This window comes from Pezoporus wallicus, unplaced genomic scaffold (assembly GCF_028554395.1).
Source record: "Pezoporus wallicus isolate ANWC-B61680 ecotype Strahan unplaced genomic scaffold, APGP_CSIRO_Pwel_v1 scaffold_2584, whole genome shotgun sequence".
Classification (NCBI taxonomy): domain Eukaryota; kingdom Metazoa; phylum Chordata; class Aves; order Psittaciformes; family Psittacidae; genus Pezoporus; species Pezoporus wallicus.
The window spans coordinates 5,064,130-5,089,321 of record NW_026642851.1 but is presented as its reverse complement, the minus strand read 5'-3'; the positions used below and the strand labels follow the sequence as shown (position 1 = coordinate 5,089,321).

Genomic DNA, 25,192 nt, shown 5'->3' with positions numbered 1-25,192 from the left:
CTGTACCTTCAAGCTTACAGCAAAACTGCTCTCCAGAGCAATATATACATAACCCGTCTGCAAGCAGCGACGGCACTCCGTTGACCGGAAACAGTACCTCCCACACTAAAGCTGCGAAGCTCCCTCACCCGGCCGAGGCCCACAAGGTCCCGTGGCGCCACGCCTCGGCCATCCGCCCTGCCCTTCAACCCCGTAGAGCTGCGAGGAACGGCAGCCTGAGCCGCGGGAGGTGCTGAGACCGTTCAATTCTTCGGCTTGCCTGCACCGGTGGGAAGTCGCTGAGCCGGCAGTTTCTCCTGGACAACAATCCTCTTTACACACAGACCTTGCCGCGACCGGGAGGAAAGACTCTCCACCGTGATTTTCGCTGAGGGCTCGCACCTGCCCGCTCGGTCCCTGAAGCAGGGTGTGGAAAGTGAGGTGGTAATGCCCGCTGACCTCCGGCCCGACCACTCCTGGGGCTCCTCTCCCTCCGTCGCCCTCTCCTTCGCGGGAGGGTCTGGGCCGCGGCCTCGCCGCCTTTCACCCCGCCTTTCACCCCGCCCCTCCCCGCCGCGCTCCTCCCGCCGCCCCGAGCCTCGTGACGGGCGCGCCAGGCCGACCGTTGGTGGAGCGCGCGGTTGGTGGCGGGGCGCGGGGTGATCTGTGGGAGTACACTCGCTGCTCGCGGTAGGAGGAGGAGCGGGGCCTCGCGTGGCGTGCCGGGGCTGGCGGCGGCGGGAAAGGCTGGTGAGGCGGAGACCCGCGGCTTCCACAGCGGCTGCCGCGGAGAGGGCCGAGAGCCGCGGGAAGGGCGGGTGGGGCGGGAGGGAAGAGGCTCTAAGTGCCGGGGAGCTTAGCGGCTCTGCTTAACCCCGCAGGTGTGGCGGCGGGGGGACCGGCGAGGAGGATGTGACTTCGCAGGAAGATGAAACCAAGCGTTGTGGAGGCTGCCGACGAAGGAGCGCGTCCCTGTAAGCGGCGAGTGGCTGGGGGCGGCCCAGCGTGGTGGGAGTGGTGGGGTTCGGGCCTTTCCCACAGGCAGCGAGGTCGCTTTGACCTAGGCCTCGTGCTGGTGCCTCCTTCCTAACTGAGGCTGTGAGACCCTGACGTGAGCCTGGCAGGCAGGCATGCCTCGGGCGGGCTTTGTAAGTGGTGTACAGCTAAAACAGAGTTTGCATGCTTTGCGGAATTGAACGTGAAAGTGTGGACCTGGAAAGGTAGCTGGCCCAGTTGCTCTGTTTCACAAGATCCTTGCAGTGCAGGGAAGCTGGTAACTATGTTAAAATTCGCTAGGCCACAGCCATACAGGCAGCTCCACCTCGGTGGTCTTTGCTGGGATCAGGAGCATGCATGGAAGACGCGCTAGGCCCATGTCATTAAAATTCATTCGCTTTACAAGAGAGCCACTTTACTGCAGTACTGCAGACTTACTCCAAAATTCTAACTATACCGAAATTTAATATGTATTTTCCAATATTAAATTTAGTATTTAATGTGTTAATGTTTGAGCTGCTTTGGCCAACACGTTTTTGTGCTTCGTATAACACCATGTTTGATCCCTGGTCATCCGTGGAATTTCACTTGCATACCTGCTTATCTTCTATCTTTTCTGTTCACATTTGGAATTGATTGCACTATCCTATGCCTCCCCATTTTCCTGTTTCTCTAATTCTTCTGGTCTCCTGGATTCTACAAAGACTGTTCTTCCTGCTTCACTTACTGTATTCATAAGTTACTTACAGAATCCTGCAGCATGAGTGGTTATTCTGCTCTCTCTTCCATTTAAGATCCTTTCGGGGAGGGAGAGAATACATAACAGAGGAACTGTTTTGTGTATTGGCTCTTTGTCTCCAGAAAAGGCCTGCTCACTTCCTGTAGCAGCCCTCTGTTTCTAGCTTCTTAGAAGAAAAGTAGGTTGTCAGTCAGTGAGGAAGAAAAGAAAGTGTAAAACTAAGAATGTACAAGTCTTGGATGATTCTGTCTTTGCCATTGTAATTGGATTCCTGTGGAAGTATGTAAGAACAGCCAAGGTATAATTATTTTCACCTAATAATGTTATTTTACTTTCCAGCTATGTTTAGCTACAGGGACTTCATGAGTTGCATGTTACTTCTGTGCATTTAGGACCCTGCAAAATACTCTTTTTGCTTGTATTTCTGCAGTCTTTCTTTGAAATTGCATCTTGGCATCGATAGCATTCTCTGGCAGCAAGCTGCACAGGTTTTCCCTGTTGCACAGAGAATCAATTTCTGGTTTTCACTTTGTTCCTGATTCCTAGTTTTGTTTGGTGCCCCATAGCTCTTCTTCTGGAATAGGTTTAGCCATTCTCTCTGTGTTCTTGATTTTGGATCTCTGTATTGTTTTCCCCCTAAATAATTTACTTTTGCAAACTGACAAAGTCTTAATCCGCAAGGTCATTTTTTGACCATCCTACTTACTCTTTTCCAGGCTGTATTTAAGATGTGGCCGATTCCTACATTTATGAAGTGTAATAAAATTACCCATTTTATTTTCTGTTTCTTAACAATTTTGTTTTGTTTTGTTTTGTTTTTCTGTCTTTAGATTGCTACTCAGTATTGAACTGATGTTCTTGTAGAACAATACCCACTCCAAGAATTATTTTGCAAAATAAGGCTTATTTCTCAAGCAGACTGATTACTTGCTTTTTAGAATGTCTAGTATAACAGGCCTGTGTAGACAGCTCTCAGCATTAGGAAAGTTGTTGTTGTGTATCAGCACAGTTTAGTTGCTGTATGTTTTTATTTAGTTTTAGAGTAAAATTCATTGGGACAGAAAGAGTGGTGATAACTAGAATGGTTTTGAGCTTTAAGGTTAGTTTTCCTGCATCTCATATGGGTGCTAAAAATTCAGATAAATAGCAGTTTTTTTCTTGTTTCAGTTACTTTTGGCTGTGTTTAGTTTTAATGAATTTATAGGGATCCTTTTTGTTTCAGATGAATGAGAGACAGATTCTGTTCTAAAATTGTGTTCTTGTGACTCAGTGACTGAAAGCAGTGTATATACAGTGGTACAGAGGTAGCAAATACCAAACTGGGTGAGAAAAATTGATGTAATTGTACAGCAACTGAAATAAAAAGTCCATCTTAGGTTAGAATTTTAAGAAAAAACTTAAACTTTTAAGGGCTGTGTGCAGTATTACTACTATTAACGTCTTGGTTTTGACATATTTAACATGTAGCTATTTTTTAAAAGCCTTGTATTGCATGGAAGCTTGTTTTGCCTGTTTCCGTAATTTAGAATTTTCTTTTTGTGTGGGTGGGTGAAAAATAAACACAGGTCTGCTTAAAATCCCTTTTCTTTTTGCAGCAGATGGAATGCAAGCAAAAAGTGAAAAGATAAAATCTTCTCTGAAGAATGTGAAAAAAGATACAGGGAAGCTAGAGAAACTTAAGTATAAGCCACTCACTGGGAAGGTGTTTTACCTCGACATTCCATCAAATGTGATCTCTGAAAAAATAGGAAAGGACCTCAAAGAGCTAGGAGGGGTAAGTTAATGAGCTCTCTATAAAACTAGAAGAAAATCTACGCGTGTAAAATGCCTTTTCCATGATCTTTGTGTATGCATTTTGATGTTTGTATTTTATTTTTGACAGGATTTTACTGTATGTTTGTCTTAATGTTTAATATGAACAATTAGCATATCAGCAGTATTTTGTGTTTTGGTTTTTTTTTGGTGTTTGGGTTTGTTGTTTGTTTTTTGTTGTTGTTTAGGTTTTCCAATTGATTATTTATTTGCTTAAAATTTGGTCCAGATTTAATAAATTTCATTGTTGGAAATCATTACCCGCCCGTCCCCCCTTGCTGCTTCTGACTGTATTGACATGTTTGCAATTAAAATTGTTCATCTGAACATAAAAGACCAGAGGAAGTGTTTTGCATACGGTTACTAAAAGTAATGTCAATAAGTACTTTCTGCATGGAGTATGTTAATGAGTATTTTTAAATACTCTTATTTAAATAATAGATTTTATAAACAATTTTTTTTTTTTCTTTAACTCTCTTGCATACGGAAGAAACACTTTGATAAAGGCAAGTACAGGATATCATAGTAACACAGAAGCAATGCAGTTGCTTAGTCCACTTTAAATATTTTGAATTAATGTAAAGGAGTCTTGGCAGTTAAAATATTAAACACCCTTGAACCACAGAAGCAAAAGGGATCTGCTTAAATTGCTCGGTATTCTGAACACTGCTTCGGCAGTACTTGAATGACCTTAAGGCAGTGCTGATTAGTTCTATGAAATTGACACTTGTAAATTCAGAATGGTTGGAAGTTGTAGTAAAGGCAAGTAGTAGCAATGACATGGTTTCAAGTTCAATGGGTCTTTTTACATTTAGCATTAAATGAGTGCATGTTATCTTTTGTCTTTGTCTAAACCAGAGTTTTAGGGATTCATACGTGAAAGGTAAAGTTGCAAATCAAAGACTGAAAAGGAAGTTTTTCTGTTTCAAGGAGTATATGGCTGAATCTGAAGTGTCCAGCACCTTCAAGATCAACTACATGTGTTTTGTTGTTACTTGTGGGGAGTGCACTCAAAAGTGCCATGCTCTGTATGTCCCAGTTCATTTAAAGGTACATAGAGCAGAGTTGGAAGGCACAGGTTCAGACTCGCTGTCTGTGCAATTTGTGTTTTCCATACTGATTAGTGGAGAAGAGGAGAACATTTTTAAGCTATGTAAACTGGCAAAAAATAAGGAAAATAGAACTGATCATCACACAGCAGTTGGTAGCAAATGACTGAAGGAGCAAAATGGAAGAGAATAAGCATAGGACAATCACATTTTTTGTCTTACTGAGCATGAAAATATTATTAATCTACTTGTCTTCTCATTTTGAGAAGTGTTGCAAATCTCTGGCAGTGTTCAAGGCCAGGTTGGATGGGGCTTTGAGCAACCTGGTGTAGTGGAAGGTATCCCTGCCTGTTGCAGGGGGGTTGGAACTAGATCATCTTAAGATCCTTCCCAACCCAAACCATTCTCGGATCCTATAAATACTGTAGGTGTGAAACATGGTAACTATCCTGATATTTTGATTTTTCTGTTGGTTCTAAACTTGGTACGTTTATAGCTTCCTGCAAACTGTAAATTATATTTGCATACGCATGACTTCAAGTTTAGCTGAACACTTCTATGTAATTTCTGTTACATAAAATCATAGAAACCGGTTTCTTGAATTCTCTTATTTCTCTGTACAGTGTTTGACTTCTATTTGTAAAGTATTCAGCTAGATTGTTCAAAGAATGATAATAGTGAAAACAAAGGTCTTTTGATATATACTTAAAAAATAAATGGAAATTAAAATTTGTGACTAATAAGATGCTAGTATAGCCAAATTGTAATTACCATTCAGTGTTTTTTAATTATTATAGAAGTTTTGTCACTTTTTGTTAAAGTATGCAATGTAAGAGTTACTGGTTTACAGTCCTGAAATAATGGCTTTCTATCTTTATATTTAGAGAGTGGAGAGTTTTCTTAGTAAAGATATCAGCTATCTGGTGTCTAATAAAAAGGAGGCAAAATTTGCACCAAGTCTTGGTCAGATTTCTCCTGTTCCTAGCCCGGAATCTACAGGTAATGGAGGAAATAGTTCACCTCATCCTAGCAAACGAAAAGATCGACATGACGGAAGTTCATTTAAGATAGTAGATACAGTAAGTTTCTTAGTATTATTACTGCAGATCAGGTACAACCCATAGGATATGCTCTTACAATCTTTCTCTTGTGTTGTTTTTTTTGTTTTTTTTTTTAAAGATGAACACAATTCCGTGAGTGAATAAGGTTGTTTGATGTTTTGCTTGTTTGGGTTGATTTGTTTGTTTCTGAACAGGTCAGATGTACTTCTAAGCTAGTTCAGGTGAACTTGTTAAACTTGACTAACTAAGCAAAGTTTCCAGTGGTTCCTGTCTCTAGCAACACAGCCTATTAAAATCTGGCTGCTGTGATGTTAACGCTTGTACGTACAGAAGCACTCTGATAGTGGTACAAGGAAATAATTAAAATCAAATGTTATGAATACTATGATTTTCTGAGCTCTTAGAGGATCATGTTAATTGCAGTAATTAGCATCTGAATTTGTGCAGATTTACGAGAAGTTTCTCATAGGGGCAAATCTTGTGTCCTTTCAAAAATGCAATTGGAAACAACTAGCTGTGCTATATATACATGGTACTTATTTAGAACAGTCTGTGGGTTGGTCTTTCCATTGCCTAGGTGAGATTGCCTCATTTTGCAAATAACCCAGATAAAGGCATGCTCATTATGGATAAACAGCATAAAGTACAAAAGCAGATGCAGTGGTGATAGAAAAGATGTGGTAAGATGTAGGCTATAATTTTATTCATGAGTGTTAGCTTCATTTGGCACGAGTCCAGCTGATGGAACTTCCATCATTTGGTGTGTGCCACTGGCTGCTTCTTCCCACCATCTAGCACCAGCCATGTAGTGACTTGCTTTGGCTGAAAACAAGTACTTACTGTTTCACACACACCCTTTGCCCAGACTGTCAGCTGTAACTTTGTGGGCAAGATGTGAATTAATGAAAAATAGCAGTACAGTGAACAAAAGGAGACTATCATACCTAAAATACTTATTTGTTAGCAACAGTGTAAATTATCTGACCTTTTGTGTTGTTTGTTTTTTTTTTTAAATGGATACTAACTTACTACAAACATGTTGCTGTTTTAATATAGGTACGTATGAGCAGAGGAAAATCCTTAGTTGAAAAAGCAATCAAGGAGCAGGTAAGCCAAGTAATCAATGAATTCATGCTTGAGAAAGTTTGGATTTGCTCTTGTAGAAAACGAGCAGTAGCAAGAATAGTCTTGGTCTTAAGAAGTCCCTCATGGAACACTGGCAGAAGTCGAGAGATTGTCTTAAGTAAAACTGTCAGGACATTCTTTCTGGGTACTTCCTGAAGAATTGAAAGTTTGTGTAGTCTTATTGCCAATATTACAGTATTTCAGGCTTATTGATACAGCTAGCATTTGAGAGGTGCTTGTGAAGTTAGAGTAAATATATATATTCACTGTCTTGAAATCTTGCTGAAAAATGTGACAATAGAGAACAATTTTGGCTTCATGAAAGGTTAAATGTAATCTTTTGATGGTGAAGGGCTGTGACACGGAGATGGAAAAGTCAGTTGAGGAGACCAGACAGCCTTTTGGCAAGAAGCAAACCATTGGCACTTAGATCACAGCCTTCATGTTACATGATTTAATATAATCATAATTATTTTATATTATCTACTATATATTGCTTTATTATTATAATTTATTGTTTGCAGGATTTAATCCCTTCTGGTAGTATACTATCCAATGCACTGAGCTGGGGAGTGAAGGTACTTCATATTGATGGTAAATATTTTGTTTGATAAAGCCTACCGTAAACTTGTAACATTCATTTAATTATTTTTTGTTGAATTCAAAATACTAAAAATGATAAATTACTTGAGATATACAAAGATAAACTCAGCTGAGTATAATTGTCCCTCTTTTTCCCAGATGTTAAGAATTACATTGAACAAAAGAAAAAGGAGCTCTACCTAATGAAAAGATCAGGCAGTTCTTCAAAAGATGTGGTAAGTGATTCTTTGCCATTTGTGAAAATGCCATTTGTTTCACTGAGAATGCAGGTGTCCTAAATACTACCTACTGTGAAGCTTGCAGATTCTATTTTAATGAAGTCTTGCTCATGTTCAGTTTTTCAGACTGGTATGTTTCATGAACTGATTTAAAAAATGTATTTGAAAAACAGAAATTATTAGCTATTAATTTCAACATTATTCAAAAATAAATATAATAGTAGCATTGATTAAATCGTATATGGATCTTTGCTCTTGCAAAGGATATCTTGGAATCAGAAGTACTGAACTGCCTGAAATGATGTAAATTGCCTTGTATAATTTTCCCGATGACACAGTGGTTGGAAACCTTCCTTTTGATGGGCCATTTTGAAATACCCCATTACCTGAAGAAAGCTGTCTGTAGGGAATCTTTTCAGTCAGTTGCTCAAACCTACATCTCCCTAGTCTTGTAAAGAATTCACATAAAGTATCTTTGAGCTATTCTGCTAATAACATGCAGTTGACATGTGAAAAATCTCAATTTCTCCAAATTTTAGTGTATGATACAGTGAGACATTGAAGCTGTTTCAGCTGCTTATGTTCTCTGTCTGCAGGATCCCTATAATATAAATTAAAGATGTGAAGTTGTATAATTATCTAGTCCAGGCAGGGCTTTGCAATAAGTAAATTAAATGGTAATGTATATAGACCATCTTGTGTATGTTATGTTGTTTCGGAATGCAATAGCAGATACTTATTGAGGCTACATCAAATCCTCTGCTATATCATTAGGGTCCTGGTGTTCATGGATAGCAAGGTGGGGCTTTTTGCAAGTAATATAAAATAGGTGTTTGTACCTTTACCAGAATCAATTACAGCTAACACCTGGTACTTTTTTTCGGAAAACAAAAGACTCTTAAGTTTAATTCTCATTGACAAGAAAAACCTGTGTAAATCTCTTCAAATGAGAAGAATTGCCTTAATTGAAGAATGTTACCTGGAATTTTAGTTTGTAGTTAATTAGCATTATGTGAATATTATCTGTATTTAAGAATCAACTTTAAACAGTGGCAGGGTATTTTGGGTTTTTTGGTTGGATTTGGTTTTAGGAAAAATAAATTGAAACATCTTAAGGAGAACTTTTTCTAATTTTCTTTTTGTGCTGTAGAAATATTTCTTTGGGAAACATGTCACCATATTTCTGAAGTAGTAATGAGTTTTAGTTTCCTGCAAATCATACGCATGACTGTGTATGAAGTCATGATTAGCACAGGGAGAGCCTCATAACTTAAAAGTAGCTACAGCTAATTTTTTAAGTAAACTGCAGAATAATATTAATGGGGATTTTATACATTTTCCCTTTTTTCCTATAGGGAAAACAAGTTACTACTCAAAAGTCAAGAAGTAAGTATTAGTATTTGTAGAGGTGTATGTTTTGCTTATTTTCTGAATGTTTAAAAATGGACTACAGTTCATAATCTTGTCAAGCATGCTGCTGTATTCTAGTTTGTTTGTCCAAGAAAAGCATATACAAAAACTTAATGGAAATCGAGAGTTTGTCAAAACAGGTACATACCAAGTTCTGAAATAATGTCTGCTTGTTCATTCATGTACTGGAGTAACTTGCTGAATGAAGAAAAGTATTTCTCCCAATTTTTTTTTTTCCCCCCCTTGAGCAGGTAGACTGAAAAATCCATTTGTGAAGGTAGAAGATAGAAGTTGGTAAGTGTTCTCTTCATGCGTTAAGTGATGTGGCTCTCAAACTTGAGTAATTGAGAAACATTTAGTATGCCTTCAGGAACTGGCCTTCAGATTTGAATTTCTTCCTAGCTTTAGATGCTAGGCATGCTGTTCTCTTAGAATAAGATACAGCATTTTTGTCTTTACATGCTCTGGGTAGCTATCTGTCTTGAGCCACTGAATGAGATTGAGCAAGTATTAGTGTGGTAGGGAATATTTGCAGTAAGTAATGTAAGGGAAAGTTAAGGTATAGCTCCAGACCGTGAGACTGCTTTCTTAGGATTACTTTCTGCCAAGGGCCTTAATGAATGAAAACTGGAAGCTTTGAACCTTGACATCTTTTCTTAGATCCAAATCCTGTTGCCCAAAAGGCCAGTAAAATTTTCTATACTAAATTCCAGCCCTGTATCCCAACTCAGTAACATTCTTCTCCTCAGAAGACTGTTCAGATGTAAGGAAAGTGAAGTTGTTAATTAAAATCATCCTATGAAATTAGGTTTAATTTCCTGTTCAGTCATTTCTTTTTGAAAGCAAAAAGACTCCCTATTCTGATTTCAGTACTCCCATTAGCATGAAACCTGATACTTTCAGCCTTTAAAATTTTTGCATCTTTCTGGTCCTGGAATTGATCAGACCTGGTTCTGTGAGGAAATGTCAGTTTGCCAGAAGTTGAGAGAACAATGGATTATAAGAAAGTATGGTCTGGACAACGTATTTTGCATCTTTATATTCTTAACTAAATTCTACTTTATGCTGACATTATAAGCTCAAAATCCTTTGAGCTCATTTCTTTGACACTTTCCTGAATTAAAAAGATCCAAGCCTGGTCTTGTGCTGTGAGCTATTCTGATAGAAGAAGGGCATGAAGATAGTGTGGATATTGGACACATATAGTTGAAGAAATTTGTTTATAAATACGTATGCATTTGACTTCTGAACTAAACACAGGAAACACTTTTGGATGTTATGTAATGTAAGCAGTGTTTTTTAATATTTAAATGTTTATGCAATGTTAGTAACTGCTCACAAGATGCTTAGCTGTCCCTGTAATGTTTTCCAGACTTGCTCTTTTTTTGCCTGGGCAGCTTATAATAGTAATATGGGAGAAAAAAGTCAGACTGAACTCTGACATCAGCATTTCAGTCAAATGATTCAGTATGTGAACTTATGACACGCCCTATTTTAAACATTCCTAATATATTCAGTGTGCTGGTATGGTTGCTTGTTCTGTTATCTCTCAAGTACAGTGATATACAGGAAAAAAACCTTTCTGGAAAATGAAAAGGTCTGGTTTTATATGTTGAATGGTGAATTGATTAAAATTTTCAAAAAAGAAGAAAGTGGTAGAATTGGGGAAAAAGAAATGCATTTGATGTTAGGAACTGCTGTAGCTACTTCTCAGGAACACAGACACACCAGTGTCCAAATTGCTTAATTTTATTGGTTACCTAACTCTCAATAATAAATAGGCATGAAAGCCATACACCAGGGAAAGTGTAAGACAGCTATCGAAACTCCAGGCAAATCTATTTTAAGAAAGTATCATGTTTTTAGGAAGGAAGAAATTACTTATTCTAGGATATTTATCTGCTTAGCATTCTGTGTATGATATATGTAAAAGTGAGACACTTTTCCATGATTTTGCCCCGATTGTATTATTGTGCTGTAAACTCCTTTTTCCATTTTGAGGGTTTTAATGCACTTTTTTGTTGTTGAATACAGCCTCTACCGGCCATTTTATCTGCAGTTACCCATTTTTCCAGTTCTGAATTACTGTGTTCCAAAACCGTATAGTCCATTTGAGGTGGATAAGAAGCATCCTTCTGGCCAAAAACAAACGCAGTCTAAGCAAAGGTTTGTTGAAAACTTGTGGAGGTGTGGGTAGTGGGGAGGATGGTTTTCTAAAATTGCTGTGCTTCTAATTTTTGCGATATTTAGTACTAATAGCCATGTCTCAGCTGAGGTATTTGCTGCACTGTAACTGTTGGTGTCTGTCTATCTTTCTGTACCCTCTTTATCCTGTCTTTAGTCCTTTTTTTGGACATACAGATGCATAAATCCAAAAATGCGGCCTTCTATCAGTGTGGGTCAGCATAAGAGACTTTTTTTTTCCTTTCTGACACTGGTTTCTTCTTTGTCCTCATCTTGGATGCCATCCAGTAAGTATTTTACAGGAAATGTATTTATTAAGACTACTTTTAATATTTGTCAGCATAATACCAAAGTAGGCAGCTAGAAATCTTTAAAATTGTGATATTCAGACATAGTGCAAATCATTGTTGATAAAGTCTAATTTGTACAAGTTAGACTGCAAATACTGCCTCGGCTCTTCAGAGGAGATGGTCTTACAGCAAGTGTTTATATGATAAATTTTGGCATTCAGGCTCAGAGCACTGCAGATACAGTTAGAACTTTGGTAAATTAGAGATGTGTGCATGTCTACGGGGGTATGATATAATAGGCATCACAGGAACATGGTGGGATGGCTGCTATGACTGGAGTGTTGGAATGGAAGGTTACAGGCTCTTCAGAAATGACAGGCCTGGCAGGCAGGGAGGGGGAGTTGCCCTTTACGTCAGGGATAGGCTGGAGAGTATGGAACTCTGTCTGGGGACAGGTGAGCAGTCCACAGAGAGTTTGTGGGTCAGGGTTAAAGGGAATATAGCTATGGGAGACATTACTGTGGGGATGTGTTACAGACCGCCTGATCAAGGAGAAGCTGTGGATGAAGCACTCCATAGACAGATGGGAAAAGCCTCACACTTGCAGGCTCTTGTTCTCATGGGTGACTTCAACCACCCTGACATCTGTTGGAAGGACGGTACGGCCCAGCACAAGCAATCCAGGAGGTTCCTCAATTGTGTAGAAGACAACTTCCTTCTGCAAGTAATAGAGGAGCCGACAAGGAGAGGTGCCATGCTTGACCTCGTGCTCACCAACAGGGAAGGGCTGGTTGGAAATGTGACGCTCCAGGGCAGCCTTGGATGCAACAATCACGAGATGGTCGAATTTGAGATCCTCAGGACAGTGAGAAGAGTGTGCAGCAAGCTCACTGCCCTGGACTTCAAGAGAGCAGACTTGGCCTCTTCAGGAACCTGCTTAGTAAGGTTCCATGGGTTACAGGCCTAGAGGGCAGGGAGGCCCAAGACTGTTGGTTGATATTCAAGGGTCACCTGCTACAAGCTCAGGAGTGTTGCATCCCAACTAGAAAAAAGTGCAGCAGGAGGGCCAGGATACCTCCATGGATGGATAAGGAGCTGCTGAGGAAAATTCAAAGGAAGAAAGAGGCTTATAAAAGGTGGAAGCAAGGACAGGCAGCCTGGGAAGAATACAGGGATGTTGTCCAGGATGCTAGGAAGCAGGTTAGGAAAGCTAAGGCCCAGTTAGAATTAAACTTGGCTAGGGATGTTAAGGATAACAGGAAGGGATTCTATAGGTACATCGCAAATAAAAGACTAGGGACAACATAGGCCCCCTCCGGAAGCTATCAGGAGAACTGGCTACCCTGGATTTGGAGAAGGCTGAGGTTCTCAATGACTTCTTTGCCTCAGTCTTCACTGGCAAATGCTCTGAGCACACCACCCAGGTCTTGGAAGGCAGATGCAGGGACTGTGAGAATGAAGACATTGCGCCCGCTGTTGGAGAGGAACTTGTTTTGAGACCATCTTAAAGATCTGAACGTGCACAAGTCCATGGGTCCTGATGAGATCCTTCCGTGGGTCCTGAAGGTGCTGGTGAATGAAGTTGCAAAGCCGCTGGCCATCATATTTGAGAAATCACAGCAGTCAGGTGAAGTTCCCGATGACTGGAAAAAGGGAAATATAACCCCCATTTTCAAGAAGGGGAAAATGGATGACCCAGGGAACTACAGAGCAGTCAGTCTCACCTCTGTGCCTGGCAAAATCTTGGAGCAGATTCTCCTGGATGGCATGCTAAGGCACATGAAAACCAACAAGGTGGCTGGTGACAGCCAGCATGGCTTCACTAAGGGTAAATCCTGCCTGACCAATTTGGTGGCCTTCTATGATGGGGCTACAGAACTGATGGGCAGGGGTAGGGCAGTTGATGTCATCTACCTGGACCTGTGTAAAGCGTTCGACACTGTCCCACATGACATCCTTGTCTCTAAATTGGAAAGACATCAGTGTGATGGATGGACCACTCAGTGGATAAAGAACTGGCTGGATGGCTGCATGCAAAGAGTTGTGGTCAATGGCTCAATGTCCAGCTGGACACCACAAACGAGTGGTGTCCCTCAGGGATCGGTGTTGGGACCGGTCTTATTCAACATCTTTGTCGCTGACATGGACAGTGGGATTGAGTGCGCCCTCAGCAAGTTTGCCGATGACACCAAGCTGTGTGGTTCAGTTGATAGGCTGGAGGGAAGGAATGGCATCCAGAGGGACCTTGACACGCTTGTGAGGTGGGCTGATGCCAACCTCATGCAGATTAACCATACCAAGTGCAAGGTCCTACACCTGGGTCGGAGCAATCCCAGGCACAGCTACAGGTTGGGCAGAGAAAAGATTCAGAGCAGCCCTGTGGAGAAGGACTTGGGGGTGTTGGTTGATGAGAAAATGAACATTGACTGGCTTCAGCATGTGCTCGCAGCCAAGAAAGCCAGTGGTATCTTGGGCTGCATCAAAAGGAGCGTGACCAGCAGGTCGAAGGAGGTGATCCTGCCCCTCTCCTGTGCTCTTGTGAGACCTCACCTGGAGTATTGTGTGCAGTTCTGGTGTCCTCAACATAAACAGGACATGGAAGTGTTGGACCAAGTCCAGAGGAGGGCCACGAGAATGATCAGGGGACTGGAGCACCTCCTGTATGAAGGCAGGCTGAGAAAGTTGGGGCTGTTCAGCCTGGAGAAGAGAAGGCTGCATGGAGACCTCATAGCAGCCTTCCAGTATCTATAGGGATGTTGGAGAGGGACTCTTCATTAGAGACTGTAGTGATAGGACAAGGGGTAACGGGTTCAAACTTAAACAGGGGAAGTTTAATGTTAGGTTGGTGAGGCACTGGAATAGGTTGCCCAGGGAGGTTGTGAATCCTCCATCCCTGGCAGTGTTCAAGACCAGGTCGGATGAGGCCTTGGGTGATATGATTTAGCGTAAGGTGTCCCTGCCCACGGCTGGGGGGTTGGAACTAGATGATCTTAAGTTCCTTTCCAGCCCTAATTGTTCTATGGTGTTCTATGATGAAATCAATTTTATGATTTGAAACTACTAAGGAATCTTAATTACCTGGGTTTTGGTGAATCATACTATTGTTTTTAATCTCTTATACCTAGCATATAGGGAGTATTAATGATTCTTTCATTGGTTTCTAAAACTCACATAAGAGACTACAGATATTTAGGTAAAAGGTAGCTTTGCTAAACGTGAAACTTTATGTATCTAGTAACTTCCACTGCTTTTGTTCTTGGGGTCTAAAGGGTTACTTAGGTATGATACTTTTCTTTATAAAATAGCTTCTCCACTCTTGAGTTCTGTTTAGTCTTCACTATTATTATAGTGCTGCAGGTTTTCAGGTGGTGTTGCCATGCTGAATTTTATTTATTTAAATTGCAGTAAATATAGCAGTATGAAAAAGCAAAGCAACTGTAACAGCAGTAACTTTTGCAGTTGTGAGGCAATTTCTGATATTATCTCTTCAGAGGAGGTTAGGAAGGCCTATTCTTTTTAAAGCATTAAAAAATACTATTTGCATTTATATGGAATATGATATATTAAAAAAATCAAGAATTATGTTTCAGTGAATGTTCTTATTTAATCTTTTGGGTTGGCACATGCCAAAGAGATTTAGGTGGGAGATTATTTCATCCTCAGCAGGTAAATGTGAGGAATGTCAATTTTGGGAGAGAAAAAGGGGAGTACTCACTTTTTCTATCTGGGAGAAAAAGCTTGTTGAAGCAAAGTTGTCAGTCCCATTTGATTTTGTATTTGGCAAGACCTGCAGCCATTATTTCAGTTTTCAGGTGATAAATTCAGTTGCTTATATTGTGCTCTACTGGTTCTGATTTTTACAGTACTAAGAGGGGAGGTGAAAAGGTTAATGTTAACAACTACACAGTTAGGTGCAGCCTGTCCTGTGGAACCCAACAAATGCTGGGGCAGGCATTACCAGTATAGACTTGAATGGAAACGATCGGTGAAAGCAGTGTACCCTTATTATGCTTGTTTGCTTTTTAAGTGCAGAGATTTTTCAGCGCAGGTGTTTTGATGTGAAGACCTGAGCTTACATCTATGCAGATACTTGGTAAAGTCTGTCAGAATCATTTTTGGCTAGACAGAGAGATGGCACTATTTCTCTAACGTAAAAGGGAAATAGAGATTGACAGTTTTGCTTTACCACTAGCACATCATCCTTAGGCAGTTTAATGGTGAATTGAAGCAAATGGTGAATTGAAGCAAAAAACTGAAGCTAGTTCTCTCCAGATGAGGACTCTGAAAATTGTGGAGCAGCTATTGAAATCTCTTCTGTGTTTTAATCTCCAGGAAAAACTTGAGGTTCATTTCTTCCTATTTCCACTTAGCCTGTACCTAGAAAAACAGGACAAAATGGCATTTGGTTAGCGTATTCAAAACCTATGTATAAACCAACAAATGTGACTGTTTTTTACTTTTGCCAAACAATGAGAGGTCATCTGTTAGACCAAGTGGTTTTGCTGCGTGTTTTCTTGGCATCAGAAAAACTGACAGTGGTTGAGATGTTAGAAGACTTTTTTTTCCCCCTAGTTTCTGTTTTATCAACCCTCCTTTTATCAGCTATGCACAGAGACTTCAGCATGTCCTGTGTCTTGTCAAGGGGTATTTTTTTGTTCAGCAATTTTGCAGTGTTTATTCTGAGTCAGTAGTATATCTGTACTAACCTGGATGTTTTATGCTTACATACAGTTCCACTGGGTCTGCCAGTCGTTTTTGCAGTAATTTCTTCTTTTTTAATTAATGCACAATTTCTTTTTTTTTTTTTTCCCTAGGCTTTGACTAACAATTTAAATGGTTTGAGCAGAAATATTTTTTTTTTATTATTATTTAAGTGATTAAGAACAACCATGCTGGGAGAGGCAAGTATAGAGCTCAGCTCCATATTTGAGACTTATGTTAATATAACTTTTCTGTTAACAGAACCAAAATAAATAGTGACAAGGACTGTGGAACTCCTGTTCAGCTCCCTCAGAAGGACAAAAAAAGGAGAGGATATTGTGAATGCTGTGGGAAGAAATATGAAGATCTGCAAACAGTATGTGAAATGTCAAGTATATGCTTGGATAGTGTCATCTCTCAAGTGGGATATCAGCAGTGTTTTCTACTTGCTAATTTAAAATATTTTTTTTATCTTAAGAGATTTTCTGACTGTATCTGCTAAAAAGCAGCAGGTGGGTATTGTTTTTCCCCATGTAGGTTTAAAGTCTTGATAGCTGCTTCTATATAGGGTAACTGAAGGCACTAGTAGCTCGTGTCTCAGAGACACTGGTAATAAATGATATTTACTTACTGCTCCATATCATACTGCTGACTTGTATATTCATAACAGTAGTAGTAGTTTAGTTTCATGTTTTTCCTTTAATTCCAGCACCTTGAAAGTGAACAGCACCGGAATTTTGCACAAAGCACACAGTATCAAGTTGTTGATGATATAATCTCAAAATTTGTTTACAAGTTTGTAGAATACAAAGATGATGAAAAAATAAAAAGGTAAGTTACATTTTCTAAACTCTCTGAGGTGAGACATTGAGCATAAACATACTTAGTTCTGAAATCTAGATCTGGTACAGAATAAATTCATGTTTTCAGTCTGAAATAAGTTGCTGAAATTTACAATGCAGTTGTACCTGGCAAATAGTTACGTAAAGCAGAAATTAGAGAGGAAAATAAAAATAGTGCAGATGATATCATAAGAAAATTAGACTGAAAAGATTTGCCAGAAGTTGTCCTACCTGGCCTTCAGCTTTAGAGAAGCAAGATCCTGTACTAGAACATTGCTGACAGAAGGACAGCAATATCTGAACATACTGCTCTAAAACCTTTGTCATTCTTAGTAGCCTAAGAACAGCGAATGATACCCTCCTCATTCAGTCTGCTCTCCTTACCAGTGGAAAACTTTTCCTGATCTAGGTCTTGCTGTCTGTACTTTGTCTCTTAGCTTCTGACCTGCCTGTGCTGGACAAATAAAGCGGATTTTCCTTTCCTCTTTGTAGCTCAGAAGCTTAAGTGGGCTAAACAGACTTGTTTCACATCTCGGACTGTAGGCAGTAGTGTCTTAGTTCCAAGTAACTGTACCTCAATTCAGGATTGGTCTGGTTCGTTGCAAATAAGTTGAGAGATTAGGAATAACTTTTTTGCTTTTTAAAATGAAAAAGTATTGAAAGAATATGGATATTTTTAGTGAAATCAAATGAAATGTGAATAGAGTCGAACAGCTGATAGCCTGATGAAGGCAAGCCTTTATTCCTTTTATAACCTGAAAATAATCAGGTTAGGTTTGAAATGCTGTGCCAAGAAAGTAATGTATAATTACGCTAACTTTTGTGTGTATATATCATAGGATATTTGTATTTATAGAGATTGCATTATGTACATTAATGTCTTCTGTTCTTGATACCACTATAAATTGAGATGTACTGAAATACTAGGCTTCTTACTTCATGTATTTTTAAAACAATTTAATGAGCTGTAGAAATCAATAGGAAAAATAAGACACTCTGTTCTTACGGAAATAGTGTGTTGCCAGTCTAAATAGATCTTAGCTTTTAAAAGTAAAACAAAAAGTTGCTTTGCCACTTCTGTTGCTTTTCTAGAATCAGTTGCCTATGGAGTTGTTTCCCATGTTTTTTCCAGGTGTGTGTTAATAATTCTAAACAATTTCATTGTAGGACAAAATGTAGTACAGGCTGTTTTTCTCCTATTATTGGGAAGATAACTAGACCAGATGAGCTGAAAGAACGACTGAAAAAGCAACGCATTTCCTTGAAAAGCTACTCGTGGAAGGATACGACAATGCGGGCACTCAAACCAGATCGCCAGCCTGTGGAAGTACTACCAAATTCTGTGCCAATACCTACCCCTCTTTCTGGGTCTGTTTGTTCAGTTCTTTATTGTCACCTGGCACAACCTTCAGAACTGCAAATTAAGTTCAGAAATAATGATGAAAATACTAAGACTGATTGCTCCTGTGCTGCAAACTTAAGACAGACTGTTGTATCATCATATTTCATACAACCACCCCCTTGGAAAGATGACAAGGCATATACAGAGACCTTGTCTCGAGCTTATGAGTCATCCAATAAGGAAATACTGCAACTAGAAGTAAATGAAAAGAATTTACAGTGTTTTCAGGAGGGCATGTGTACTTTATGTTCTCATGCTGAAGTTACAGAATTTAGTGAAAAGGACAAAAACCCATTGCAGCCAAAAAGAAAATTAAATAATGCAGTAGTTCTACCAGCAAAGTGTTTGAAAAAAACAGATGCCAATCCTACGTTTGTCAAGAAACATCGTGATTTCTGTGATAATCATCAACAGATGCAGCACAATGTAGTTCTGGAGGCTGAGGTATCTGATACTGCTGTAAACAAAGAACTTAATGAATTGGCTGCCAGCACTACACCCAGTTCACCATCTGGAAAACTGCACAGAAAAGTGAAGCTTTACTTTGGAAGAAATAAAAAAGAAACCCAGAAACAAAACCTGGAGTTATGCTTAAAGTATACAAATGGACTGTCTGTTCCTGAACAGAAGAGAAGCTCTTGCAGCTCCCCAGTGCAGGCCCTGCTGGAGTTATTTCAGACAAGTGAAAGAAACTCAGAATTTGGAGGTTTTTCAGGTTACACAGAGAGCAAAGGTACAACTAGCATGAAAGATATATGGGAAGGGCAGAATACAAACGTTGTATGGTCATTATTTTCCTCTTCATCCTCATCCCCATTTGTTGGATTTTAATGCTGCTTTATTTAATATAATAATTTTAAATAAACTTGCAAATTGAAGATTTTATTCATGGAGACGTTAATTGCTGTATTATATGTACAGATGGTTTGGTTTTCAAGTTTTTAAATGCAAAATCTTTTGTATATGTAAATGTGAAAAATAAAACTAAAGTGGGTTTTTTTAGTTGGTTGGTTTTTGGTTTTTTGTTTTTTCCCTTTAAAAGGTACTGGTTTATCACAGCTAGTAAAAGGCCCTGACTCCAGATTTGGGGTTAAATTAGTTGCAAGGCAAAACCAATAAACATGAGATGAGGTAGGTACATTTGGATAGAATTATTTTGTAAAGTCATTGATTATGGTACATTCTAAATAACCACTTTATAAGTAACTGGAAGTTTCATTGTAAATAAGGTAGTCCATTACTTGCCAACTACTGTTTTGTGGAAATTTGGTTGCTTCCCTTCCTGCTGCTGCTGCTTTATTAGAGAATGCCAAAAAAAAAACCAAAACCAAGGTTACTTGCTTTCCTAGTATTTCCTCTGCTGAAATTGTCTCATGAACCTATGTAATCATAAAGATGTAGCATTAGGAAAGTGTGTATTATACTTTTTGGCTATTATGACATAATTTATTTTTAGACTAAAACTTGTTGTATTCAGTATTTCAGCCAGTAGGAAAGCAATAGGTGTGTGCTTTGGTTTTGCTTTTAAAAAACCCCAGCACAATAACAGCAGCAGAAACAATTACCACAAAAAAAAAAAGTCAGTTTCTGATTACTTCAAGTTATTTGTTTGATTTTTCTTTCAGAGTAGCCAGTTGCCTGACTAGCTTACCTGGAGGCAGAGTGAAAGACACAAGTGAGAATTGGAAAGACTTTTTTTTAAGACTTCAAACATTTACCAGAGGTGATCTCTTACCAGAATTTCTATATCTGTAAATCAGTGCAGGGCATGAGTATGGAATTACAAGAGGTAATTGTAGTGCTTTATTAATAAATGTTAAGTGCCTTAAGGTCATGTAAGATACCTAACCAGCAGAAATCACTCTAATTTTTCTTCCGAAATTACTTGTTTGTGTTTTTATCTCTTGACCATTTATTATTCTCAAGCTTACTCTGTCAGTGTTCTTATAAAGTGGTTTCAGTCGTTGCATACTGTAGTCTGTCCTTTATAGGATAGTGTCTAAGAGGGGGTAGGTAATGTTTCTTAGTGTGCAGGAATGGGTGAGGAAAACAACAATTACTTTCCTTTAAAGAGCATATGAGTTGGGAGCTTAAAGGTGACATTCCTGACTCCACTGTTCATATAATTGCCTGTACATTGGTCTCTCCATCTTAATGGTTACCTCTGGGTTGATTTAGAATTTCTTCTGACCTGGATTCACATACAAAAATTATATAGACAGCCATTACAGAAATTTGCAAAATTAACCTTTTTTAAAGGGGTTGCTCTCAAAGATGTATGTCTATTTATTTATTTTTTTTTTTTTTTGGCCTGTAGTTTACCAATATGTAGTGCTTTAGGAATGGAGCTTTTAAGAGCATTAAATCAGTTACTTTGCTCTTCATGTTGAGTGATGCTTTAACGATAGAAGGATTGCTCAAGATGTGATGAATGCAGGCTTTTCAGTCTATTTTAGGAACAAGTGTTTGACCACTTTTATTGAGAATGTTTTTGTTTGGTTGTGGGGTTTTTAATCTTTTGGTTCAGTTCTAAAGTAAAGTCGAAGAAGAATTTGCATTTTCCCCTAACACATATCTGTTGGTAGGTATCTCTTGTGGACACTCCCCCCTCCTCCCATCCCTGAGACACATTCTCTTAGTTGGTGTGGTGGAATTCTGACTGGAATGCATATGGTTATTCATATACATGAAGATTTTTCCAATAATTGAATGTTAAGGAGAGAAATAGTTGATGGTAGTAAATCTACATATCAGATAACCGATGTGTATATTTTGCATTATAATATGTTAGCTCAACAGGCACTGAAGAGATTTAAACACACTGGAATCTGGCTTTAGAATCTTAAGGGGGAAAAAAGGTTTATCATTAAAATATGAAAACTCGTAATGCAGAACAAGATGGGAGAGTCACTGCAACTGCAAAGAAAACACTTTTAGTCGTGATGCAGATTTTGTTTACAGATGACTGACAAGTCACATCAGTGCATGCTGAGTCCCCTTTGCATGGAGTACATTCAAATAGCGTCACAAGCCATAGTAAGCTTATTAACTATTTCTAAACCAGATCTATTCTGCATTTATTATATTTCAAGCTTGGTTGTTTTTTTTTTTTTTAATCCCCACAGTTTTCAAAAAAAGGAAAATGAATTATTATATGAAAAAGTAGTGAAATGTGGAAGGCTAGTTATTGGGACAGTTGTCTGTGTCTCTGACTTTCTCCTAGACAAGAGAATCAGTATTTTCAAAATATGTGGCCAGGATTTCTAGTAATGTCAAACATTTCAGGCAATCACCACCACAGCTGCGTCTGTAGTTACTAGAATAAAGGGTTAGCATTAGAAGTGTGTTTTATTTGTAAGTACATCTTTGTGATAATTCCATGTTATATAATTACAGTTTGAACTCTAGGCGCATGAGTTTCTTCTCATGTGCTTCACTTTTTTTATTGTCTTGCTTTCAGTGAATTTGAGAAGCTGGTGTAAGTAATTTTTATATCCTGTTCAAAACTAGTTGTTAATATGCTGACTGTTGCTTTCTTTGTGTGGTGGTTAGTGGAACTTGGAGCTGTATTCCTGTACTCTGCAGTGTACGCTTATACACAGCATGGGATTTGAAATTTTAATAAGGCACAAAATCTTGACTGTTAGAAAAAAACCCAAAAGCTTTACCACTTGTGTAGAACAGGCATTACTTCATTTTAAGTCTAATTGAAAAAAAAAAAATCTAGACTTTTATGTTATAAAAGCACTCTTATTTAAGTGATTATGCTGTGGCCCAGTGATCTCCATTGTTTCTTTCATAGGTATGGCAAGTGTGTTTCTGGGGCTGTGAAACATTCTGTCATCTTTAAAGTATTAAAATACAAGGTCTGTGCAGGCACACACACATAACATTACTGAAAGCCATGCAGACACTACTGGTTTGGTACTTTTGGATAAGGGTGAGTTGTAACTGATCTTTTCAGACCCATCTTGTTTCATTACCACAGGAGAGAGCAAAATTATTTTCATTAAAAGGCATCTGGCATGGAAACTAGCTACACAATGCAAAGTTGGAATGGTTGTAACAACATCAAAAGAAATACAGGTGTTGAAATCTGCTTTTAGAAATAAAACATTAGAAGTGCTTTACTTCACTTACACCAAGTTAGGTTTGTTATCATTGCAGTAAGTGCCCAACCACTGCCTATGACTGAGCTCCACGCTATGTGTTTGTCTGGAACAGAAATGCTTCTCTTCAGATGAATTTACGGTGTGGTTGAAAGGATGGAGTTCGCAAGGGCTGGGAATGTGTGTGTGTGTGTGTGTGTGTGTGTGTGTGTGTGTGTGTGTGTGTGCACACGTGCATATGCGTGCACTGACAGATATTCATATGGGTGTATGGTGATAGTGGGGAGAAGTGACTTCAAAACCACACACACGTAACGAAGTTCTGCAATAGTTCCTGAGTTTCATGCACTTGGGTAAGCCCTGTGCTCAGCAGCATCATCTTTAAGCAGTAATTTCTTGTGAAATATATAATCACAGAATATTTGACATACAGCAACAGGTGGATAGGTGACTGAAACGCTGTTCTTCCCCTTTGGAGATGGGGGAAAGGTAGTTACAACCTGAGGAGTACCAAGCATGTTAACATCTGTTCTGTTATCCAGGCACTGCCAGTGTGTGTTGAGGTGATTGAAGACATGTTCCACCTCAAGCTTTCAACAAAAGGCCGTGCTTCAGTTGTTTAGTCATGCTACCATTGTTCTGTGTTATATTCTAGCCTGTATGACTGCAAAGCATATGACTTCTTAGATACCTCTGTGGAGGGTTGTGTGACTTCATTCTGCACCCTGAAGAACCTCAGCTCCAAACAACTTTGCTAATGTAACTGGCCATGGTATCTACAAAGCTCTTGTTTCAGTCTTCTAAGTGCAGGAATGACGAGAAAAAAAGTGGTAGCTGCTCTTAACTTGTGTAGTCACAGTGTGGGGTGTGGACACGGAATGTAAAAGTAAATACTGTTGGTAATACCAACCAGTAATAATCTCACTGCTGATATGTATAGTGATGGTAAGTATGAACTGAGTTCATTAACCAGGTAAACATTTCTGAAAGTGATGTGGATATTTCTGGGTTTTACCATGCATTCTGTAAATGTTTAGTTTTTGATACTTACAGTATATTTGCTTTAGGGAGTGCAGAATCCAGATAAATGCTGAGCCATCCCAGATAGAGCATCATAAAAAGATTTGGGATGCAGAGCAGATGTTTGCGTGGAATTGTTTCATTTGGTATAAAGCAGCTGCAGATCCAGCTGGCTATCAGAGCTAATCCACTTTAAAAAAAAAGTATGTATTTTTTAGTTGAGGGGGGATCTGACTTGAAGGATCAGTGTCTCAAATATTCTTTTGAGTATGTAGATAGCCAGGGTTTAAAACCCAAGCTTTTTCTGTGACCTTCAGAACAGTTTTGCACCATGGTGCTCCAGTAGAACAGAGGTTAAGAGCCACGCTGTGGAAGTGAACTGCCAAATGATGGTAGTAACTTATGTGGTTCCAAGCCCTAGGCAGAGCAGGAATTTGGATGTGGATCTTGCATATTTTTGGCACACCACCAGCAGATGTCACGTGGGATTCATGTTTCCCAGTACAAGGCCTGCAAGCAGGGTCCTTGAGCCTCAGAACCTTCATAGACCCTGGAAAAGGAGAGTCTTCTGGTCACTGAAAGATTCACAAATCTTGTCCTGTATCCTGCATTCAGGTTGGTTTTGTTGAGTAGCTGTTTAGGTTATTTCTGAGGATATTTTTATCAGCTAACTTGCCTGACATACTTTAGGGGTTACTACAGAAGATCTCACCTGGAAGCTCCTAAGTGAATGCAACCTCTGTATGTTATAAAACTTGCATGAGATCTCTGAATATTTTTGGCTTTGATGGTGCGGATTTCCAAACCACTTGCCACTGAGCCAAATGCTTCTTTGTTATTTGATTAATGAAAACTTGAGCTTTCTTCATGCCACCAGATTTTCTGAGAAACTACCAATACCAAACCATACTTGTAGGTACCCAGTCCAATCTCCTAAATTCCAAGAGTGGTGAGCAGCAGTCACAAGAAGTGCAAAAAGGATCCTGTGCAATGACTAGATGCAGGATGGAACCCCCAACAAAACAAAATCCTATTTGTAAACTTAGATTGAAACAACTGGACAAAGCTCCTTAATCCAGAGCTGACTGTTCACCACTACAGGTCCGTTGTTCTTTCAGTCCATTAGAACTTCCTGTTCCTCTCGAGACTGAGAATTTTGAAAGGCATTCAAAAGTATGGCCCAAGTCAAGACTTCAGTGGACTAACTGCTGCTGAATGGAAGGATATTTGTTCTTAATCAGCTTTTAATTTACTAGGTTTTAAATCAACTGAAGGTCATTTTTTTAATGCACCATTCTGCCTGAAGATCAGAAAGCACCAGCTTACTTTCCATGTGCTACCTATAGGATGTTTTATTGTGTTCCTCTGCTCATCACCATCTTGAAAATTCCTGATCTTTCTGGTTTTGTCACTGTCTTTGAACCTTGCAATTTCCTCACTGGGAATGCCATGTGGTGCTCCAGATTAGGCTGTACCTCTAATTCAGTGTCAAAACAGATTCTGTGTGTTGTGCTCTGTATTTAGACTATAGTTGCACATGCTTCTTGTTTTGAGGTAATATTCATGGTCTGCACTAAATAACCAACAGAGTCAAATGCTTCTATGCCAGAAGGTCACTGCTGTACAATTATGCAGTAAAAATACACTGTTGA

General features: G+C 39.2%; 1 protein-coding gene across 6 annotated transcripts; it reads left to right on the top strand.

Annotated features, from left to right (window-relative positions):
- The first annotated feature begins 679 nt into the window (after positions 1-679).
- Positions 680-23,283, top strand: DBF4 (DBF4 zinc finger). Of its 6 annotated transcripts, none has more exons than XM_057432572.1 (14): positions 680-729; positions 861-953; positions 3,310-3,488; positions 5,460-5,654; positions 6,693-6,743; positions 7,286-7,355; positions 7,503-7,579; positions 8,938-8,968; positions 9,241-9,286; positions 11,027-11,158; positions 16,429-16,543; positions 16,877-16,998; positions 18,177-19,144; positions 23,176-23,283. In XM_057432572.1, exons 2-14 carry the CDS (start codon positions 908-910, stop codon positions 23,205-23,207), a joined length of 2,064 nt encoding a protein of 687 aa, XP_057288555.1. In that variant the 5' UTR covers positions 680-729; positions 861-907; the 3' UTR covers positions 23,208-23,283. The 6 variants fall into 6 exon arrangements, with proteins under 6 accessions (XP_057288555.1, XP_057288556.1, XP_057288552.1 ...); XM_057432573.1 differs by lacking the exon at positions 23,176-23,283 and adding an exon at positions 20,037-20,542; XM_057432569.1 differs by lacking the exon at positions 23,176-23,283 and having other exon boundaries at positions 18,177-19,413.
- Positions 23,284-25,192: the final 1,909 nt, after the last annotated feature.

Bases quoted from the DNA above. Each gene is read 5' to 3' on its own strand.
- DBF4 (XM_057432569.1), top strand. From the start codon at position 908: ATGAAACCAAGCGTTGTGGAGGCTGCCGACGAAGGAGCGCGTCCCT. The intron at 954-3,309 runs GTAAGCGGCGAG...TTCTTTTTGCAG, and splicing joins CGACGAAGGAGCGCGTCCCT to CAGATGGAATGCAAGCAAAA. The intron at 7,580-8,937 runs GTAAGTGATTCT...TTTTTCCTATAG, and splicing joins GCAGTTCTTCAAAAGATGTG to GGAAAACAAGTTACTACTCA.